Source organism: Asterias rubens, chromosome 12, assembly GCF_902459465.1.
Source record: "Asterias rubens chromosome 12, eAstRub1.3, whole genome shotgun sequence".
Classification (NCBI taxonomy): domain Eukaryota; kingdom Metazoa; phylum Echinodermata; class Asteroidea; order Forcipulatida; family Asteriidae; genus Asterias; species Asterias rubens.
In genome coordinates, this window is record NC_047073.1 from 16,436,345 (window position 1) to 16,454,075 (window position 17,731).

The 17,731-nt window shown below is 36.9% G+C and overlaps 1 protein-coding gene across 2 annotated transcripts in view; it reads right to left on the minus strand.

Moving 5' to 3' along the window:
- The window catches only part of LOC117297470 (rho GTPase-activating protein 45-like), a 55,466-nt gene extending 40,492 nt beyond the window's left edge, over window positions 1–14,974 (minus strand). For both annotated transcript variants that reach the window (XM_033780524.1, XM_033780523.1), the window contains exons 1-2: window positions 14,858–14,974; window positions 13,240–13,456 (exon numbers count right to left, since the gene is read on the minus strand). In XM_033780524.1, coding sequence (XP_033636415.1) covers window positions 13,240–13,392 — 153 coding nt within the window. In that variant the 5' untranslated portion in view covers window positions 13,393–13,456; window positions 14,858–14,974. The remainder of the gene's footprint in view (window positions 1–13,239; window positions 13,457–14,857) is intronic.
- Window positions 14,975–17,731: the final 2,757 nt, after the last annotated feature.

The window sequence follows — 17,731 nt, forward strand, 5'->3', positions numbered from 1 at the left end:
AGATTTAATAATTACAAAGGTATTCATTTTATTAATGAGTAAATACTACACGGATTTGATTACAAAGGATATGATGCCTATATCAAAAAAATAGTTCATCGATACTTGTTCTACATCGCATAGCATCTCACCAGATGAAATATGCAGCAAGCACAATGTACATCAATGGTAGTCGTTAGGTATGTGGAAACCAAACTGATTTCATTACAAATGCAATGCTTAGAATGTACGGTTTATAGGAAGAGATACATGACCTTCCCCATACACCAACCGAGTACGTCTCATGTAACGTGTCAGTCGATATTATTTATATACTTGGCAGAAATTATGATGGACTGCCCTATTACTGGTGTATCTGGGTGTCTATGCCATGTGACAATCATAAATTACATTGTAGTGCAATGTTAGACGTATTGTTGCAATAAACATGAAATGGCTTGGTTAGGATCCGATAGTTTTGTTTTGTTAACTATCAAGTCTGAAAAGCAATAATCTCTTTATAATCTTATGAATGTTGAAACCTTTGGATGATCGCTAAGCTACTATGTAACCACATTCTTAATGGGAAATGAAATATGTCCTAATGCATTTCCATTGTAGGCATGTTTTGTGGTCCATTTCTATTCCCATTACGCGAATGGATACTTGAAATTAATCTTAAGTACATAAATAGAGAGATTGCAATAAATGCAGAATTGCAAGGGTCGTGGATTTGAATCCCACCCGAGTAAATATGACTGTGATATTTTTTTCACAGGTCTCGGGAAAGTACTGAGTATACAGTGCTAACACACATCGGTGTATATATGGGTATAAAACCAAAACTTGATATTCTTTATCCCCGATGCAAATTTAGCACCTAGTATGCATACATAGTATTTTGTTCCACTTTATAAGATGTCAAACATGTACACACATGTACATGTAGACCTACCTGTTTATGTCATCTTTAAAATGCACTGATCAATTTCCCTTCTAGGTCTATAATCACAGCAAAAATTCTACACAAAATATTTCAGTTGCTAACTAAAAATCTTCATTCTCAACTCAATTGCATTTAGTGAGCAAAACACATGTTTATTTATTAATTTAATGAGGGTGACCCATCCAGCACAGCTGATCATTTGTGGCCCTCGCATTATACAAAAATAAATCAAAAATAAATTAATGTTTGAAAGTCTAATTATTTTGCCGCACAAAACTTTGCAGCAAAACAATATTGTTGCTTGAAATGGGCCTCTAGTAAAAATGTCTGCGGGCTAGTAAAAGCACAGTTTACATGTAGTTGCCCGGTGGACTACTTTCAGAAAGAATTAAAGGCAAGTCCTGCCCTTACTGCAGCACAAAAAGGGACCTCCCCTGAAAGTGACTTAACCAGCCAAAGGGAGCTAAATCAACATTAATCATGTGAAATATTGTCATCATGCCAGAATTTGCCGGCGTTATTATGCGGTACAGTCTGGTGGAAGGAAATATGAAAAGAAATAAAGTCACGCTTCATCGGGATGGCAATTACGAAAATAACCAAAGGTTATTGAACACTTAAAGGCACTAGTGACACTATTGGTAATTAATCAAAATAATTATTACTATTAGCACTTATATACAACTTACATGTAATTGGTAACGTGTAATGGAGAGCTGTTGATAGGAAAAACATTGTGAGAAACAGCTACCTCTGAAGTAACGTAGTTTTTTAGAAAGAGGTTATTTCTGACTCAAATATTTGAAAAATAAAAGACTTTTGGCCTGAAGCCTTTTATCAGGCATCTGAAAGCACACAAATTTGTACAACAAGGGTGTTTTTTCTTTTTCTTTATTCTCTTGCAGCTTTGACGACCAATCGAGTCCAAATGTTCACAGATTTTATGCATATGTTGGGATACACCAAGTGAGAATACTGGTCTTTGACAATTACTAAAGGTGTTCAGTGCCTTTAATATCACAAGCTCATCAACTTCCACCACTAGGTGGCGCTGTGACTCTGCAGTCTCTCTCAGAGTCTCTTGTAATCCTGATCCAATTTAACATTCTGGTAAGTGGATTTGGCATTTGTGGTTGCTGTCTAGTGGATTAAAGCAGCATTTCCATAATTGTACAAGGACAAGGAAATGTTTCCTCTGCTGAATGCCACACCATTCTTTATTACTAGAAATTAAGGATAGCAAAGTGGGTGAGTAACATTTAACAGCCGACCCAGCCCCCAAGGCTCTGAGAATGCTACATTTAAATGGTCTAATGTAATGGCAGGCCTGGCATTTTACAGAGGCCACGGAGGCCATGACCTCTGTTGCCCCATGGTTGCCCTTAGTCTTGGCCTTTGATGCCCCACTGCCCCTTCAAAAGATTCCCCTAGACTTTAACATTTTCAAGCTGTTTAAAATGTACCCTGATTCTGTGACCACACTGTGGTCACCATTTTCGATGAGAAACAGGCTGGCCTATGTATGTTAAAATGAGTGCAAACATAGTTTTGAGGAATTATCAAAACTTTGATGGGTCTCGGAATTCATCACTGCAACAACCTATCTTTCTGAATTTTTTAATATACTCAGCGCCTTGAGTACCTTGTTTGGTAGATAGGTGCGCTTGTTGTGCAGTATTAGTGGCCTTGTATTGTGGCTACCACTTATATCAATTGAAACAGGTACCTCAGTGTGGTAACTTTTCACTCTGACTGACAAAAATGATGGATGGATGGACCAACCAGTTTAAACATTAAAACCTTCTCCGTTCCTTTCAAAAAAGTACGTTCAGAACACACCCTAATTCATCAGGTTCATGAATACAGTATTACATTACACTCTTTGGATTGTGTTTTGTTGATTGCTTACACACGATGTTTACTCATGCATTTAAATACACATGTACAATCATGACTGGAATTTCAATGTTAAACCAAACCATTGTAAACACATGGTTTTAACCAGACTCCTGACTGTGCCTAGAGATACAGGAATTCATTTCCTGGAGTTAAAGGTACGATGCAATCTCCATTGCTAACTATCTAACAATTGCATCCAAAATAATTACTTGGTCATGCTTGAAAACAATGTTTTTCAACATACAGTTCATGTATGTGTCATACAAACTTTATACTCAGTGCCTTTTTGAATCCCGCGGACATTTACTACTACCACCTAATACAAGTAAAACTGTTCACTGTATGCTTTTGCCTCATGGAAACAGTAAAGGTTGTTAATTTTTTCTATTTTATAAATCTTCACTTGAACACTGTCACATTTTACATTAAACTTCAAGTGACAATGAAACTTCTTAATCACGTCTTCGTAGTTTAAAAACTTGGAAACACAACCTCAAGGCAGGTTCCTTCCCAATTTGTCAAAACTGTGGCGCATTCTGGGCGCAATGGTGGCACAATTCTTGACTGTGACCCAAGCATGCTGAAATAAAACGAGGTCTTCGAAAAGTTGTTTAATTGCTGTGTAAAAATGGTTTGAAAGCCATACTATGTAACTTGTGACATAATGCATTATCTTTAATATTTTTGTATTTTTATCTGCCGCGTTTCCGCCTATCGGCGTTCAGTTTGAGTATGATACGTTAGCTTGTGTATGGGGAGTACCCTGTTGGGCAATACCCAAAGTATCTACACCTCCTCACTTCTAGATCAAGTTTGTTCTTTCTTCCTCACTTAAACAAAAATGACAGAATACAAAAAACGCAATCTTGAATTGTTGATTCAAGTTGCTACATATATGTAGAATTGATTCCATTATACTTATAAGCCCTATGTACAAAGCCTATTTCTCATTTCATGCAAATAATTCTCCTGTAGAACTGTTTACTCAAACACTTTAACAAATCTGCTAATAAAATAAGAACATGTTTGTATTTTTCAACTCTATCCAGTGACTGATTTTCCTTTATAGCAGGGCAAAATGCTTCACAAAATGTATCAATTGCTACTCAAAAATCAGGATTTGCAACTCAATATTAGTATTCGGTGTGCAAAGAAAATGTTTTATTAAAATATTTTGCTTTGCAATATTGCTGGACGAAATCATTCACTGCTACCTTTATATAGTCAGAAAGAACATCGTTTCCATTCCAACCGGCACAATTCACTAGTCTTTTTCATTTCTTTCCACAACAAGTCACACACAAAGCGGACGCTATTCCTCTGAAGTTAAGAAATTTGAAATCTTTACCTTAACTCTTCTTGGGTCTAGAGATTCCAAGACAATAACAGGCCTTGCAGACATGACCAAAACATCAAGTTATACTCCACCAGTCGCCCAAATCACAAAGTATTACCTCCGAGTTCCCAGGTGCTTGTCGGGCACTAGTACTGTGTTTAATAGTTAGACCAGTAACAACTGACCGGGTCTAGTACGCAAAGCAGTGTGATCTACAGGCCTAGTGTGTATTGATTTTAGATGGAATGCAAAACTCGGACCAAGTCAGGCATGGAACAAACTCTGAGTTACCTCTGAGCTCCATGAGACATGCGCCCCGGTCAGAGGGGGGTTTCATAGCCTTGAATGAAGGCCCCTACTGCCAACTGATGGTTTAAGTCATTGGAATTTGCCAGGTTATTTCTGTGATGACATTTAGGGGATTTGTATGTGGTTTTGTGTAATCCTAGTGTAATGGGACTTCATCAGATTACTCAGACTTATTTTTTTCAGCATGCTTGTTTTAAATGAACCCCAGGATGGGACAGTGGAATTTGAGAAAAGGTCAACTAGATTAAAACATCCATTGGATTGAAAAAGAAGAAGAATTTAACTGAACTACCCTGAACAAAAATTTCATATCATATGTCATATCATGTCATATCATATTGTTACATTTTACTGTTTTATATTGTTAAATATTTCTATCCGCCCGAGCGCTTGCGCTGCTTTTTTTTTTTTTTTAACTATCTAATTGAAATATGTGAAACTGTTTGTAAAACAAAGACTTCTATGAAATGTTGAATTGAATTTGATACAATCAAGATAAAAACCCATCAAAACATTTCTGTTCTGAATCAGAAATGGAAGCTGAATCCCAGTATCTTTATTTCAAGCTTAACTTTTCACCGAAAAACAACCACAGACGGCTTTCAGACTGTCATTTTGCACAGTCAATGTTTTTTTTTACAAGCAAAGTGATTTCTGCATTTGTTGTGGTAATTTTAAAGATAGTGAATCCCGCAATTTGATTTTCAACATGGGGAATCTTTATGTTATAGTATGTTACCTTGGGATACAGAACAAAATCATTCCACATTTTTAAAATCCCCTAAAATAATAATGAAATGTTTGTGCAAAGATTGCAGAAGTGTTCATGTCAAATAAGTTGTGAGAAAAATACTTGGCTGAACAGACACTTTGTTACAAGTCTGCGTTATAAAAACACAGATAACATGCCAGTATAAATAACAATTGTTGGGTTGGCCTTAGGGTGCATGTAGCAAATATTTCCGACCCAGAATTGACAATGAAAAATAAATTAATATGTAAAGGTTTCCTGATTGCCCATGGAGCCCAGGTCTTGGTTAAAGTTATGAATTACAAAAGTAATTGTTATACGAGATAATACACTACAATCTTACACTCCTCACTGTATGTGTCCCCTACTGCAGTATAACCCTCCCCACGCCCACTACTCTGATACAACCACACAAGCAAACAAACAAGCAAACAAACAACCAAACAAACAAACAAACAAACAAACAAACAAACAAACAAACAAACAAACAAACAAACAAACAAACAAACAAACAGACAAACAAACAAACAAAACATGTTTTATGTATGATTAAACTTGATGTATAAATAATAAACAACTTGTAATAAATCTCTTTATGGAGGAGTGTTGGCTCTGAAAAGAGCCAGTTTGGTCTCAAAGTTTCGAACAGTAAACTCTGCTCGTCTTGAGGAGAATGGAGCAGATATACCATCCCACATTTGCTCCTCTTACCCCCTCCCCTCCCCACCTGACTGCAACCCCCCTGGGCACTAACATACATACCAGCTGATCCAACATTTTGTTGGATGTTTTATTGGATTATGATGCAGGCACAGAGTATTAAAGTGAATCACGCTGAAAAAACATCCATCCGACCGAACCTGACCAACAATGGCTGCCTCATTAAATATTAAGCAAGCATTGTCATTGACACTATTGGCGTATTTTGTCCTGGATGTAAAAGTGAAAACCCCCTGTCAGTAATAGTTTCTCCCTGGGGATGACGAGGGATTAAGCAGTTCAGTGACCTGAATGTTCCTGCGTCAGTACATGAGGGGGTATGGATTAGGAGGTAAGGGGGACATAATGAGGATCAGGACAATAGATTAGTAAGACACATCCATGGGTGATAGCCATCTTCTAGAAAGTCACAACTTTTGTGTTGAAGCAACAAAAGATGCATCGATATTTACAGAAGAACAGATGCTGGGCAACCTGGAATGTTGTCCATTAAACCAGTCATGTTGTGGGAAATTAACAAAGCTTTGGCGGAGCTTCTTAGACTAATAAGATATTGGGAATCAAAGTTCTTAAGAAGTCCGATATCCATTGAGTGGAAGACAACAAAGCTTCCTAAGATCTCCATGACGCAAATAAGAATCAAGGAGCTTTGGCGATTTCTAAGTAATCAGGATTTTGTAGAAAGGGGGCTGAACTTTGAGGTGGATTGACTGTGAAGACAATGATGGTGTGGAGGATTTTACCAACACATCTTGAGTTGACAACAACGTCTTATTAACAATCTGATAAAGAAGTAACATAAGCTCATTAGAGGTCTCAAATGTTGATCTGTTTTGATCAAATTGTTTTAGTGGTGGAAGGGAGAAAAAGGGGGAAGGAACAAACCTTTCACGAAAACATCTTAATGGAAAACAATAAGGTATTGCCTGTCAGTACCTTTTAGAAAAGATTTTATCGACAGACTAAACCTTTAGGTTATATAGGAAAATTTACTTTTTCCTCCTTAGTCTTGCCTGCTCCATATCTTTTTTATATCTCTTTTGTGTTTAATTTAATTGAATTAGTGGAGAAAAATAAAACTATGATAAGTTACAACTGCCAACATAAAATCCAGCTGGCCCAATTTTATGGAGCCGCTAACAGGCCTGATACTTCACGGAGGCAACGGAGGCGATTGCCTCCATTGCCCCTTGCCATTGCCTTGGTGCCCTTAAAATGCTCCAGTAGAAATCTACAATTTCCTCATAAGGTGCCCTTTGCCAAAGAGAAAATGCCTTGGTGCACTCGCCCTTTCAAAAATGAAGCATACAGCCCTGCGCTAAACAATTTTGCTTTAATAAAACGATAACATTACCAGCCAAAATACAATGTAACTATGTCACCTACAATGCTACTACAGCACAATTCATCATGTCATGATGTCAGGTACATTCTATGGTCAATACACACACATCACCAATAGCTACTTAAAAGCACACTAGTAGCCTAACATGTAAAAACTAGCACTCCATGAATACAAGGTTATTACCTCCATAATGTAAAGAGCTACAATCTTAGAGTGGGCGCTAAGGCGCTTTGACTGGAAATGCTTGGGTGCCTTTATAGAGCTAGCACATTACTCAGCTGCTCAATACAAGCTTACATGTATAGTTGAATTCCAAAACACTAAGGTTGTAGTTTGTTAACACTTTAATGTTATCAGGAGGTTCAGCTGGGCCCAGGTACTTCTATTGTCATTATTGTGTCGACCTTTAAGCTCTGACTGCGTAGGAGGAACATTCGAAAATAACAACTAAGAATGGAACGTCTGTGTTTACAGTACGTCTTTTGTTGACAGAAAAAAGTGCGGGCTTGCTTCTCCAGCAAGGCAGGAAAAAACACAATCATTTGCTGGTGATATTTGCTTGCCTTCCTTTAAATACTTGGAAAGCAGCGATTTTACAGAGGCGTAATATTTTTAAATCAATTGGCTGAAAATATACTTCATAGTGTTTTATACCTATACAGGGCCTTTCCAACCAATCCAGTTTGAGGGCATTGAGTGGCAAATATTATGATCATATGTAAATAGAATCTTGAAGACATTCCATCCACTGCCCAAACAAAATGTACTAACCCTCAATTGGAGAGCTTTTAAACATTGACCAGAGACTTCAGGAATGTATCCTAGGATCTTTCCTTGGCATCTGATGGTCTGGTCAATGCCTACTGGAATACATCATTTGTGATCATTATTGAACAAGTTTGAAAGCCAAAGATACCCTAGGATAGTAGGATAGTGCATTGACCTATCCATTGCTGATATCTTGTTTTTCTTCTACATCCAAATACCAATAATCCTGACACTTAAAAGGTCAGACTGTTGTTTAGCCCTTCCTTTAAGGGTCTATGTACTCTTTGTAGGACAAAAAAACACAATGTCTACAGATTTACATAAAACCTACACGGTTTAAAGATAATGATAGTATAAAGCTTCCCTGAAAATATTACTTTCTGAGGTGCTGTAGTTTTTGAGAAATGAGTGAAACAATGCCATGAAAATAATTTTCGTCTCAGTGATCATCAGAAGAAAATTAATTTTAGCATGTAAAAATGTATTTTTATGACATTGTTTTACTCATTTCTCAAAAACTATATCACCTCAGCAACTAATATTTTAAGGTATGCTTTTTACTATAATAATATCTTTGAACGGTGTAAGTTTAATGTAAATCTGTGGACATTGTGTTTTGTGTACAAAAAGTACCCAAATCCTATATTTTAGAATGACAAAATGTAAGGAGGGCTATAAACTGCAAATTGAGAATATCACTACCAGTAAAAAATGTAACAAAACTATAAGCACATATATGTAAGTATACACAATTAATACAGCTATTGAGGATGAGGAGAGCTCACAAAGCTTCAAGAATAAGTTTAAAGCAAGTCAAATTATAACTCTGTTCTCATTGTTTTCAAGACAAACTTGATGAAACAAATTTGGGTTCGATTGGAAATCAAAATCCAAAATGCAATTATGTTCTCTCCCAGAGGGACTCCAAGGTCAAATTTAGTTTTGTGATCCACTCATTTTCAAATATACTGCCAACACTAGACTAGAGTGAAATAGCTGAGATGATAGAGCACCAGCACATATCTGGAGGTCACAGGCTTCTTCCTTTTAAGTCTCATTCTAAGAAAAGTGAACGTCATCGTTGTACTAGCCAATATTCCAATGGAGAGAAAAAGGAAGGAAAGTTCAATTTTAAAATGTGGGAGGAAAACCCTGGAGAATTATTCAAGGGAAAACCCACGCAGTCATGTAAAAACTGAAAACCCAATCCACCTAGTGCCCTCGGTGGGATTAGAACTTGGGTCCAAGAGGTGGAACGCAAGGCAAGATACCAATTAACCAACCTGAACGTACTTTTTAGCGAAGCATTCATCACAGCACTATGTAGAATGTAACTAGTTACAGTATAATGTCTTCATTACAAGTAACTCAAGGAAAGTTGTTTGTACTTACCAGGAAAAAAGTGGAAAGTTTTATTCACTTCAATTGGGGATAAGACGTATAGTACTTGTGTACTCTATCAACTCAAACTGCACAAGGACCAGGGTTTTTCTGTCTAAGCAAGATGAAATTTGGCCCAGACTGGTAACCACTAAGCCGAATACATAATTCAAGACATTTGGCTGGTACGGCCTTGATAGCCCATTTGTATGAATGGATCTAAGTTCTTAGAGAGTTTAGTCAACGGGACAGAAAAGTATAAATCAATGGGCAGCACATACATTTATTAATGAGAGTTAGATTAACAAAACAATCGACAGTTGATAATAAACAATTCTTGGGATCTTATAAGAGTAGTCGATGGTGAATAAATGAAAGTAAATGGGTATTGACTATTAGCTGAATGGATAAATGATTACAGAGAGACCGAGCCATTCATTAAATGGTATCGCTTATCACTAATCAAAGATCAATAAGTAACTGTATGGTTGAGAAACTCTGTGTATAAAGAATAGGACAATAAGACCTTGGGTCTTCTTTCATAAAGCCACTTAGTGTGGGAAATTATCTCCATTAGCATAGATAATTTCCAATACTTAGATTTCAATAAATGTGTGACAGACTTTCAATCTCATTCTTTCTCTTGGAATGTATTATTTTAAATTCACATGAATTACTAAAAAGCAGTAATTAACCGCTATGCAGTGAAATCTGGAGTTATACGACAAATTAACCCTCCTACTACGGGTACCAATTTCCAGCGAGTTGACCAACCAGTTGGAATTACTCAACTACAATAGAATGTGGTCATAATTGTGCAGAATTGACTATGTACATGAGGTTGTCTACCAGTTTAGACCAAGGACTTGAAGAAAAAGAGTGGGTGTTTGGACTGAGTGAGGGCGTCCAGGTTCTTTTTTGCTTACGTGAACAAAATTAATGACGAGATGCGCTATATTAAGTCACACAAAGGGGAACAAAAAGTCCTTGATTTACATACAGTGTCCACAAGCATGAATGTGAAATGTATTTGATGACAAAAATTATAATTTCCAGACTCTCTCACAATGGGCAACAGAGGGGGCTCTTCCTGTTTCTTTTACACACCTGACCGTAAACTGAATTGGAATTCTATCCACCACTCTCCATTTACACTATGATCCATGTCACACTGACCCTGGTGGATACTGATTTTGTTATAGCGTTAAATAAACACAAGGCATTGAAACTGACTGTTGAAGTGCATCTGTTGGCACTTTGTATTGCAGTCGTGCAAACCCAGGGGACAATGTACATATTATTGTTGTTGGGGTCAATGATCAACTTGATACAGCTAACAAGATTGTGACCAATGTACAGTGTTAAAGACCAAGTAAAAAAAAGACAACAGCAGTGAACGGTTTCCGTTGGATAGCAGAGCAAAATGCTACACAAAATTCGTCAGCTATCAAAAAAATCATCTATTGCTCCTCAATATTAGCATTCAGTCTGCACATCATTTGTTTAGTCCAAATATGAAATCGTTCCCTGAATAGTCCAGGTTTTGGTTCCTGTCTTTGATAAAAAAAAAAGTATACAGAGGAGAAGAGGAAAGCTTGAGTCCAAAAAGATATGTCAAGTGGTATAAATGTGCATCCGGAAGAGCATTAAATTTGTAATACTGCTTTGTACATCATACTGATAGTATATTATATAAAGAGCAAACATCCTGATAATTTAAACAAACCAGAAAGGAAATTAATAGCATTTTATTGTTATGATTGAACCAATATTAGTGATAACAGGAACTACTCGTTTTCTTTATATGCATAGCTGATGTTTGGATACTGACACACAAGTACTGTAAGAGAGCAGCACTATCAGTTTCTGTATGACTGTACAGAAGATTTGGGTCATTTTTTTATGTTCACAGAATTTCAAGTCATACACTAAGCATATTTCACTATTCTGCAGCAAAATAAGGCCGTTTCCAAATTAGTGGCTACGATTAGGTTACCAAAACCACAATAAGCTGCCATTAGCGACCCCTTAGAAACAGCCACAGCCGCCAAATCAGACACAGCCCCTATTCTCATTTCCCCTGAGATAACTTAGTGCAAATTAAGGATCCCCTGCTCCAGAAAATAGGAAGAAATTTGTCCTAAATAGTTTTCATGTATCAACCCTTTAAACGTTTCACAAATTTGTTTTCTTCAGAAAATGCATTTTTAATAGTGATGTTTAAAAATCAAAAAGTGTACCTGGGACAAACTTTTATTCCAACTGCTCACTCATTGTTTATAAAACTTTTAAAAGTATCACAAAAGTCAAAGAGCAGTTGTTTTACAATTCCATATCAATCCTTTATCAATACAAAAACAGATAAATCTTGTTTACGATGACCCCAATTGATACTATGACCTCATGGTGTCAAGGACTGATTAGTTCTGCACTTAATGACAAAGTACACTTGTTGCTATTGTAAACACACAACAAACCAAACCATGAAAATGTCATAAATTCAACGTCTAAGAATAAGAAGCATCTTAAAAGTTGGGCATGTTTTACATTCCAAAAAGACCTTTCCTGTGGGCACAAGCCTGCAATCCATTGGGCCACCAGAATGATCTTCAAGACCGAATCACCGAGTCACAGTAGACTATATTGAGACTATATTATCGTTGGATGCCAGGAGTCTTTGCACTTCGTGACAAACCCCTGGCAGCAAATCAATTTTCCTTGTCATAATCTTTTCCAACGTTTCTGGTGCCATACTTCCTCATTGGATGCTGTTACAATAGTAATACCAATTTGTATTATCCGTTGTGTTTCTCGAGTTTCCAAAAATGGTTTGCATTTTCAAGACAGCTCCTGAAGCTGTATGTTGTTGAGTCAATGCGTCACATGCAGGTGTGGAGAGGATTGCCTTCATGCCCTCAGTCATGCCTTGGTGTCTCTTAAAATGGTCAAGTAGAATTTCAATTTCCCTCAGCACAGAGGTGCCATTTATTACTAAGCTTGGGCGATATCACGATATTATCGAATATCGCGATATTAATTTGGACACGATTTCGATATCGGATGGATTTGGTTTTAATCGAAATATCGATATATCGATTAAATATCGCGATGTATTTGCTAGCTGAGACATCTTGCACCCCATAGGTTTGGAGTAAAACCAGAAGAATAGGTCATTAGAACACCTCTCTTATGCTAGGACTGTCTCTTCTACAACTTTCACTTGGAGTTTTAAGACTGATGATGTCAAATTTCATTAATCGCGATTATATCGAATATCGCGATATATTGTCGGCGATATATCGTGAATAAAATAAATCTATATCGCCCAAGCTTATTTATTACACCCAAAAAATGTCTTGCCTTTACAAGACCAGACTGAAAAAAGACTATACTGAACTATTTTGATTTGAACAACACTAAGTTGGAAAGTAAGAAAAGAATAATCTCATTTGCCTATAGATATAAATGGGCAAGTATACTTTGAAAAAAAACCCAATACTCAACAGAATTGAAAGAAAAATGATATCTGACTTAAAGTCACCATTTGAATTTGGTTTTTATTGAAGTTACTGGACAGCGAGGTATTTTTATTCAATTTCATATCACAAGACTACCGGACTTATCTAATTGTGAGTCTGGCCTGACACTAAAATACTGGTCTACATGAAGGATCTGCGGTCAATTGTAAATTTAAAGTCCTGTTTACGCTTACGAATTGCAGCACAAACACTTCTTATTAAGATCCTTTGGTTGGACTGCCTGAAATGATACAAATAAAACAATAAAAACTAAAAACGGTCACTCACCGAACTTGTTACAGTTGATGACCTGTTGTGTCTTGTGCCAAGATCTTGAGTCACTGGGCTCTTCGATTCTCCTCCTTCCGTTTTTGAGTTTCCTTCTGGAGGCTTCTTCACTTTCTTAGAGCCAGAGAAGAGTTTTCTACTGACCACTGACATGTTTCATCAGAAATCACCCTGTTGTGTAGAACGTTTCTTTCAGCACATATTAATATGGCATGACCTATAAGCAACGAACCACATGGAAAACTTTAAACTTATACTAATAGAAATACAGTCATTGATGAATGGAAGTCAAAAGTGAGTGATTATTACTAGGAATAACATCCTTCTTACTCCCTTTTGCGGGGCTTCATACCTGTGGTAATAGTGGTTTATTCTACTTTTGCAGCTCTGACCCAACATAGCTTTTACTTTTGTTTTGGTTTTTGCATTTTGGTTCGTCCTCAGTTAGTTGTATTAATGTTGTATTGTTCCTTTTAAGATATTTATAGGTGTATTTCTTGTGTTTGCTTTCATGTTATTTTGTACAAATTTATTATTTTGTTATGTTATATATATTTTTGTACATTTTGTGTTGTTTTGGTCGCATAGGCCTAAATAATGATAATAATAATAATAATAATAAACTAAAACAATACAAAAGAACAAAGTAGGTAAGCCCATACTCGTAGAACTATGATGAGGTTAGTTCTAGGAGAAGGTAGCCCAATTCACTCGAGCTGTTGGACTCTGATATTGGTGCAGGTGGTAATACTGGTATGCCTGGTTCGGTTGTTTTTTGTGAATTCCTCATTCCAAACATGTCCAACAGAACTAAACAGACACATGCTGTAATGTATCCTGTAGGAGTGTATTGTTGAGTTTTGAGGTCGGTTTATAGTCGATGGTCGTGTGATGGAAATCTTGACGCGCAATCCTAACTAAAAAAGCACAGTTTATAGTCATCGCTGAGGGAGGCATAAAAACTTTGTCTTTATTATGTGATCACGAGTCAAGATTTCCATCGTCCGAATCCTAACTAAAAAAGCACAGTTTATAGTCATCGCTGAGGGAGGCATAAAAACTTTGTCTTTATTATGTGATCACGAGTCAAGATTTCCATCGCCCCACCATCGCGCGACCAATTATTTAGCTCGGCCTTTACACATGTTACAACTACCAGTGCCACCGGTACCAATGACTACCTACAGCAGTTACTGTTTTTACAATAGTTAAAATTAATGCTTATTACTTACTGTTGTTACACATGAACTTATCTTTTCATCGCATCAGTTTGATACCCATGTGCCCTGACCCTGTGTATACTTATAAAATAATCTAGTTCTAGAAACTATAACAGAGGCGTACTCACACTCACAGGGGAGCGTTGATCCTTGCTATCCCAGAACCCAGCTTTCAGTTCAAGAGCCTCCGATCGATCCACCCACACAACCCACAATTCTGCAAGCTTACAAAATTCTACACTGATGTGACCCTATATTAACTTCCTGAACTTCAGAAGAACCAAAACATCCCAAAGAATTCTTCAAGAAAATGTACACACACAAAATACCGATGGATTTAGAATAAGGCAAGCACATTACCCCTCTATGCATTAACCCTATCCCTTGGTCATACTTACGGAGGAAGTCAAAGTTCACAGTTAGCACAGATTCCTGACATTTGTAGACATTTATCGATTGCCAATATTCGGAGAAGTCAAGCGTTTCACACATCCAGGGTCGGCGGCCTGTGTGTATTATTTGGACACAGGTTCGGTTGTGCGTTGTAAAACGAAGGCACAACTTCTTAGCTGTCCCCCGTAAATGTATCGGGAGTTTGCCCACTGTTTGTGGAGTCTGCTGGGTACCTGTTAAAAAACGCCAAAATATTTCAGCCTACATGTGTCAAAAGAGGGCGCTGCTGCAGTTTTTAGTAAAAAATCATGTTGTTTTGCAGTTTAGAGTAGAGTTTATGTTTTATTGTTTTATTGTCAGTTTTACCAAGGGTCTGACAATAAAAAATCAACTTGACTGTTGTTTAACAAGTGGGAGTATATCAGCGACCAAGTCTAAATTTAACAAACTGCACTCAGTCTGCTCAGGGAGTCCCCCCCCCAAATAATAAAAATGTTTGAACAAAATGCCATTGTCCTCATTTTCATCAGAGATATCAAAGATATTAACTAACCCCTGTGGGTTTTAAAGGAACACGTTGCCTTGGATCGGTCGAGTTTGTATTTGAAAAGCGTTTGAAACCGTTTGTTATAAAATGCATATGGTTCAAAAGATGATTTAAAAGTAGAATACAATGATCCACACAAATTTACTTTGCGAACTAACACGGTCGGCCATTTATGCGAGTCAAAAAGTTGACTCCCATAAATGGCCGACCCTGATAGTTCGCGACGTAAAAGGAAAACCACGCAATTTCGAGTGATACTTGTGTGGATCATTATACTCTACTTTTAAAATATCTTTCTAATCATGTGCATTTTATAACAAACGGTTCCAAACGGCTCTGTATAGACCAACTCGTCCTATCCAAGGCAACGTGTTCCTTTAAAGCGATGCTTGAAGTCATCGAGGTACCCTCCATGTTCACCCACATCCCCAAACTCAAATATTGCAGAAGAGCCCTTCGGCAATATTCTACAAAACAGTTTCTAGATATCAAAAATTTTAAACACTATGATAGCGTCCATTTGCTTTTAGGTTGTTAGTTGTAAGGCATGACAAAAGAAAACAATGTGCAGACACTTTTATTTAAAATCTTCCATTTAATTACAGGTCTCAAAAGTATTACACTATTCACAATAGAACAATTAACTGACACATGTACAATGGGCAATTGATAACCACATTATTTTACGGTATTACACGGAATGCATTTTAAAATATTACAAGCGCAAGGGATCGCAATGATCATAGATGTTTCAGTTTTCTCAGTGATGTAACGTTACTATATTTAGAGTCTAAAAAGGCATGATAGAATCAAAGTTATCTTGTTCACCATTTTATTAACAGAAAAACTTAGTAAAGTACATTGAATTGATATTTGTGTCTAACTTGACCAAGGGATGGTACATAATTCAAGATAAAAACTTTGGACAAAATTGTCATACATTTTCCTGGCGCAAAAGTGTATACATAATCGGGAAATGAACCTAAAAATGTTATATGTAGGATGACAAATCTGCAGGTACCAAGGGGCAACATTATCAAAAGATCCACAAATATTTATTCCCCATTTTCTTTTTAGGAAAAATAGGACCCAATTTCATGGAGCTGTTTCAAATGCATGTTTCGTTTAGATCTAAAGTTTGGAAAGCAAACAACAGCTTTCTTGTGTCAAGCTAAATACTTAGTATTTGATTTAGAAAATAGGTCGTTAATGATGTGTACCATCCCTTAAGGTCAAGAGACAGCTAAGACAGGAAAATACTTCACACATAAAACACAATACAAAGTTTCAAATCCTACAATGCAACTTAATAAATGAAGAGTAATAAGCTGTGGTAATTCAGTTGACATAATTTAAATTCATGAAGGTACAAATATAAATCAAGTAGTTCATCAATTAATTCAGCTTCGTTTACTATAAATGCATTAACAAATCTTGGCCCAATTTTATGAGTCTGTTAACCGCCGAATTCTGCGCTTATGGTCACCATTCTCCGCTTATGTGCAAGCACCTAATTTCTGCACTAGCTGTGTAAGTGTGGAATTCCTAGTAACGTGGAGTATGCACACGCATAAAGCACAATTCCCTGCTAACCCGTCAGATACCCTTGACGTAAGCACAAAATTCCCTGCTTCCAAGAGCGCCAAATCTTTGCTTACGATGTAAGCAGAGCCCCAAAATGGAGTACATAACTTTCCAGACACAAAAACACACTGTAGGTTGAACACTGTGGAACAAATAAACTTAAAAAGAGGCAAAAATTACCTTTACTTTTAAACATTTTACGCAAAAAGTGTACAACTTCCCTTCCATTCAATCACAGATCAAAACAAATAGCACCACCACTTAAAAATCATAAACAACTAGGAAATGAATAATGTTTTACTGAGTAAATTTGATTTAATCCCAGAATATATATACATGTACTGACTGGTTTGGGGGGAAGGACATAATTGAATAAACTGTGACAGCTTTATTGAAATATCTGATTGTCTTTCCGTGAAAAAGAGATGATTTTCCAACACTGAACTAGCCAGAGAGAATACTGACAGGTTCTAATTTTGTTTAAATAAACATTTGGCCAGCGAGCCTATGTTAAGGGAGAATGATGATTGAACCATTTGTAAACCCAACAAGCTGTCTGCAACATGTTAGAACATGGTTCCATTTTACAGGCAGACCTAATATTTAATGGAGGCAACAAAAGCGATTGGCGCCATGCCCCCCGGTCATTGCCTTGGTGCTCTGGAAATGCTCCAGTAGAAACTTGCAGTTTCCTCATAGGGTGCCCTTTACCAAGAAGAAAATGCCTTAATGCCCATTATTTTTAATG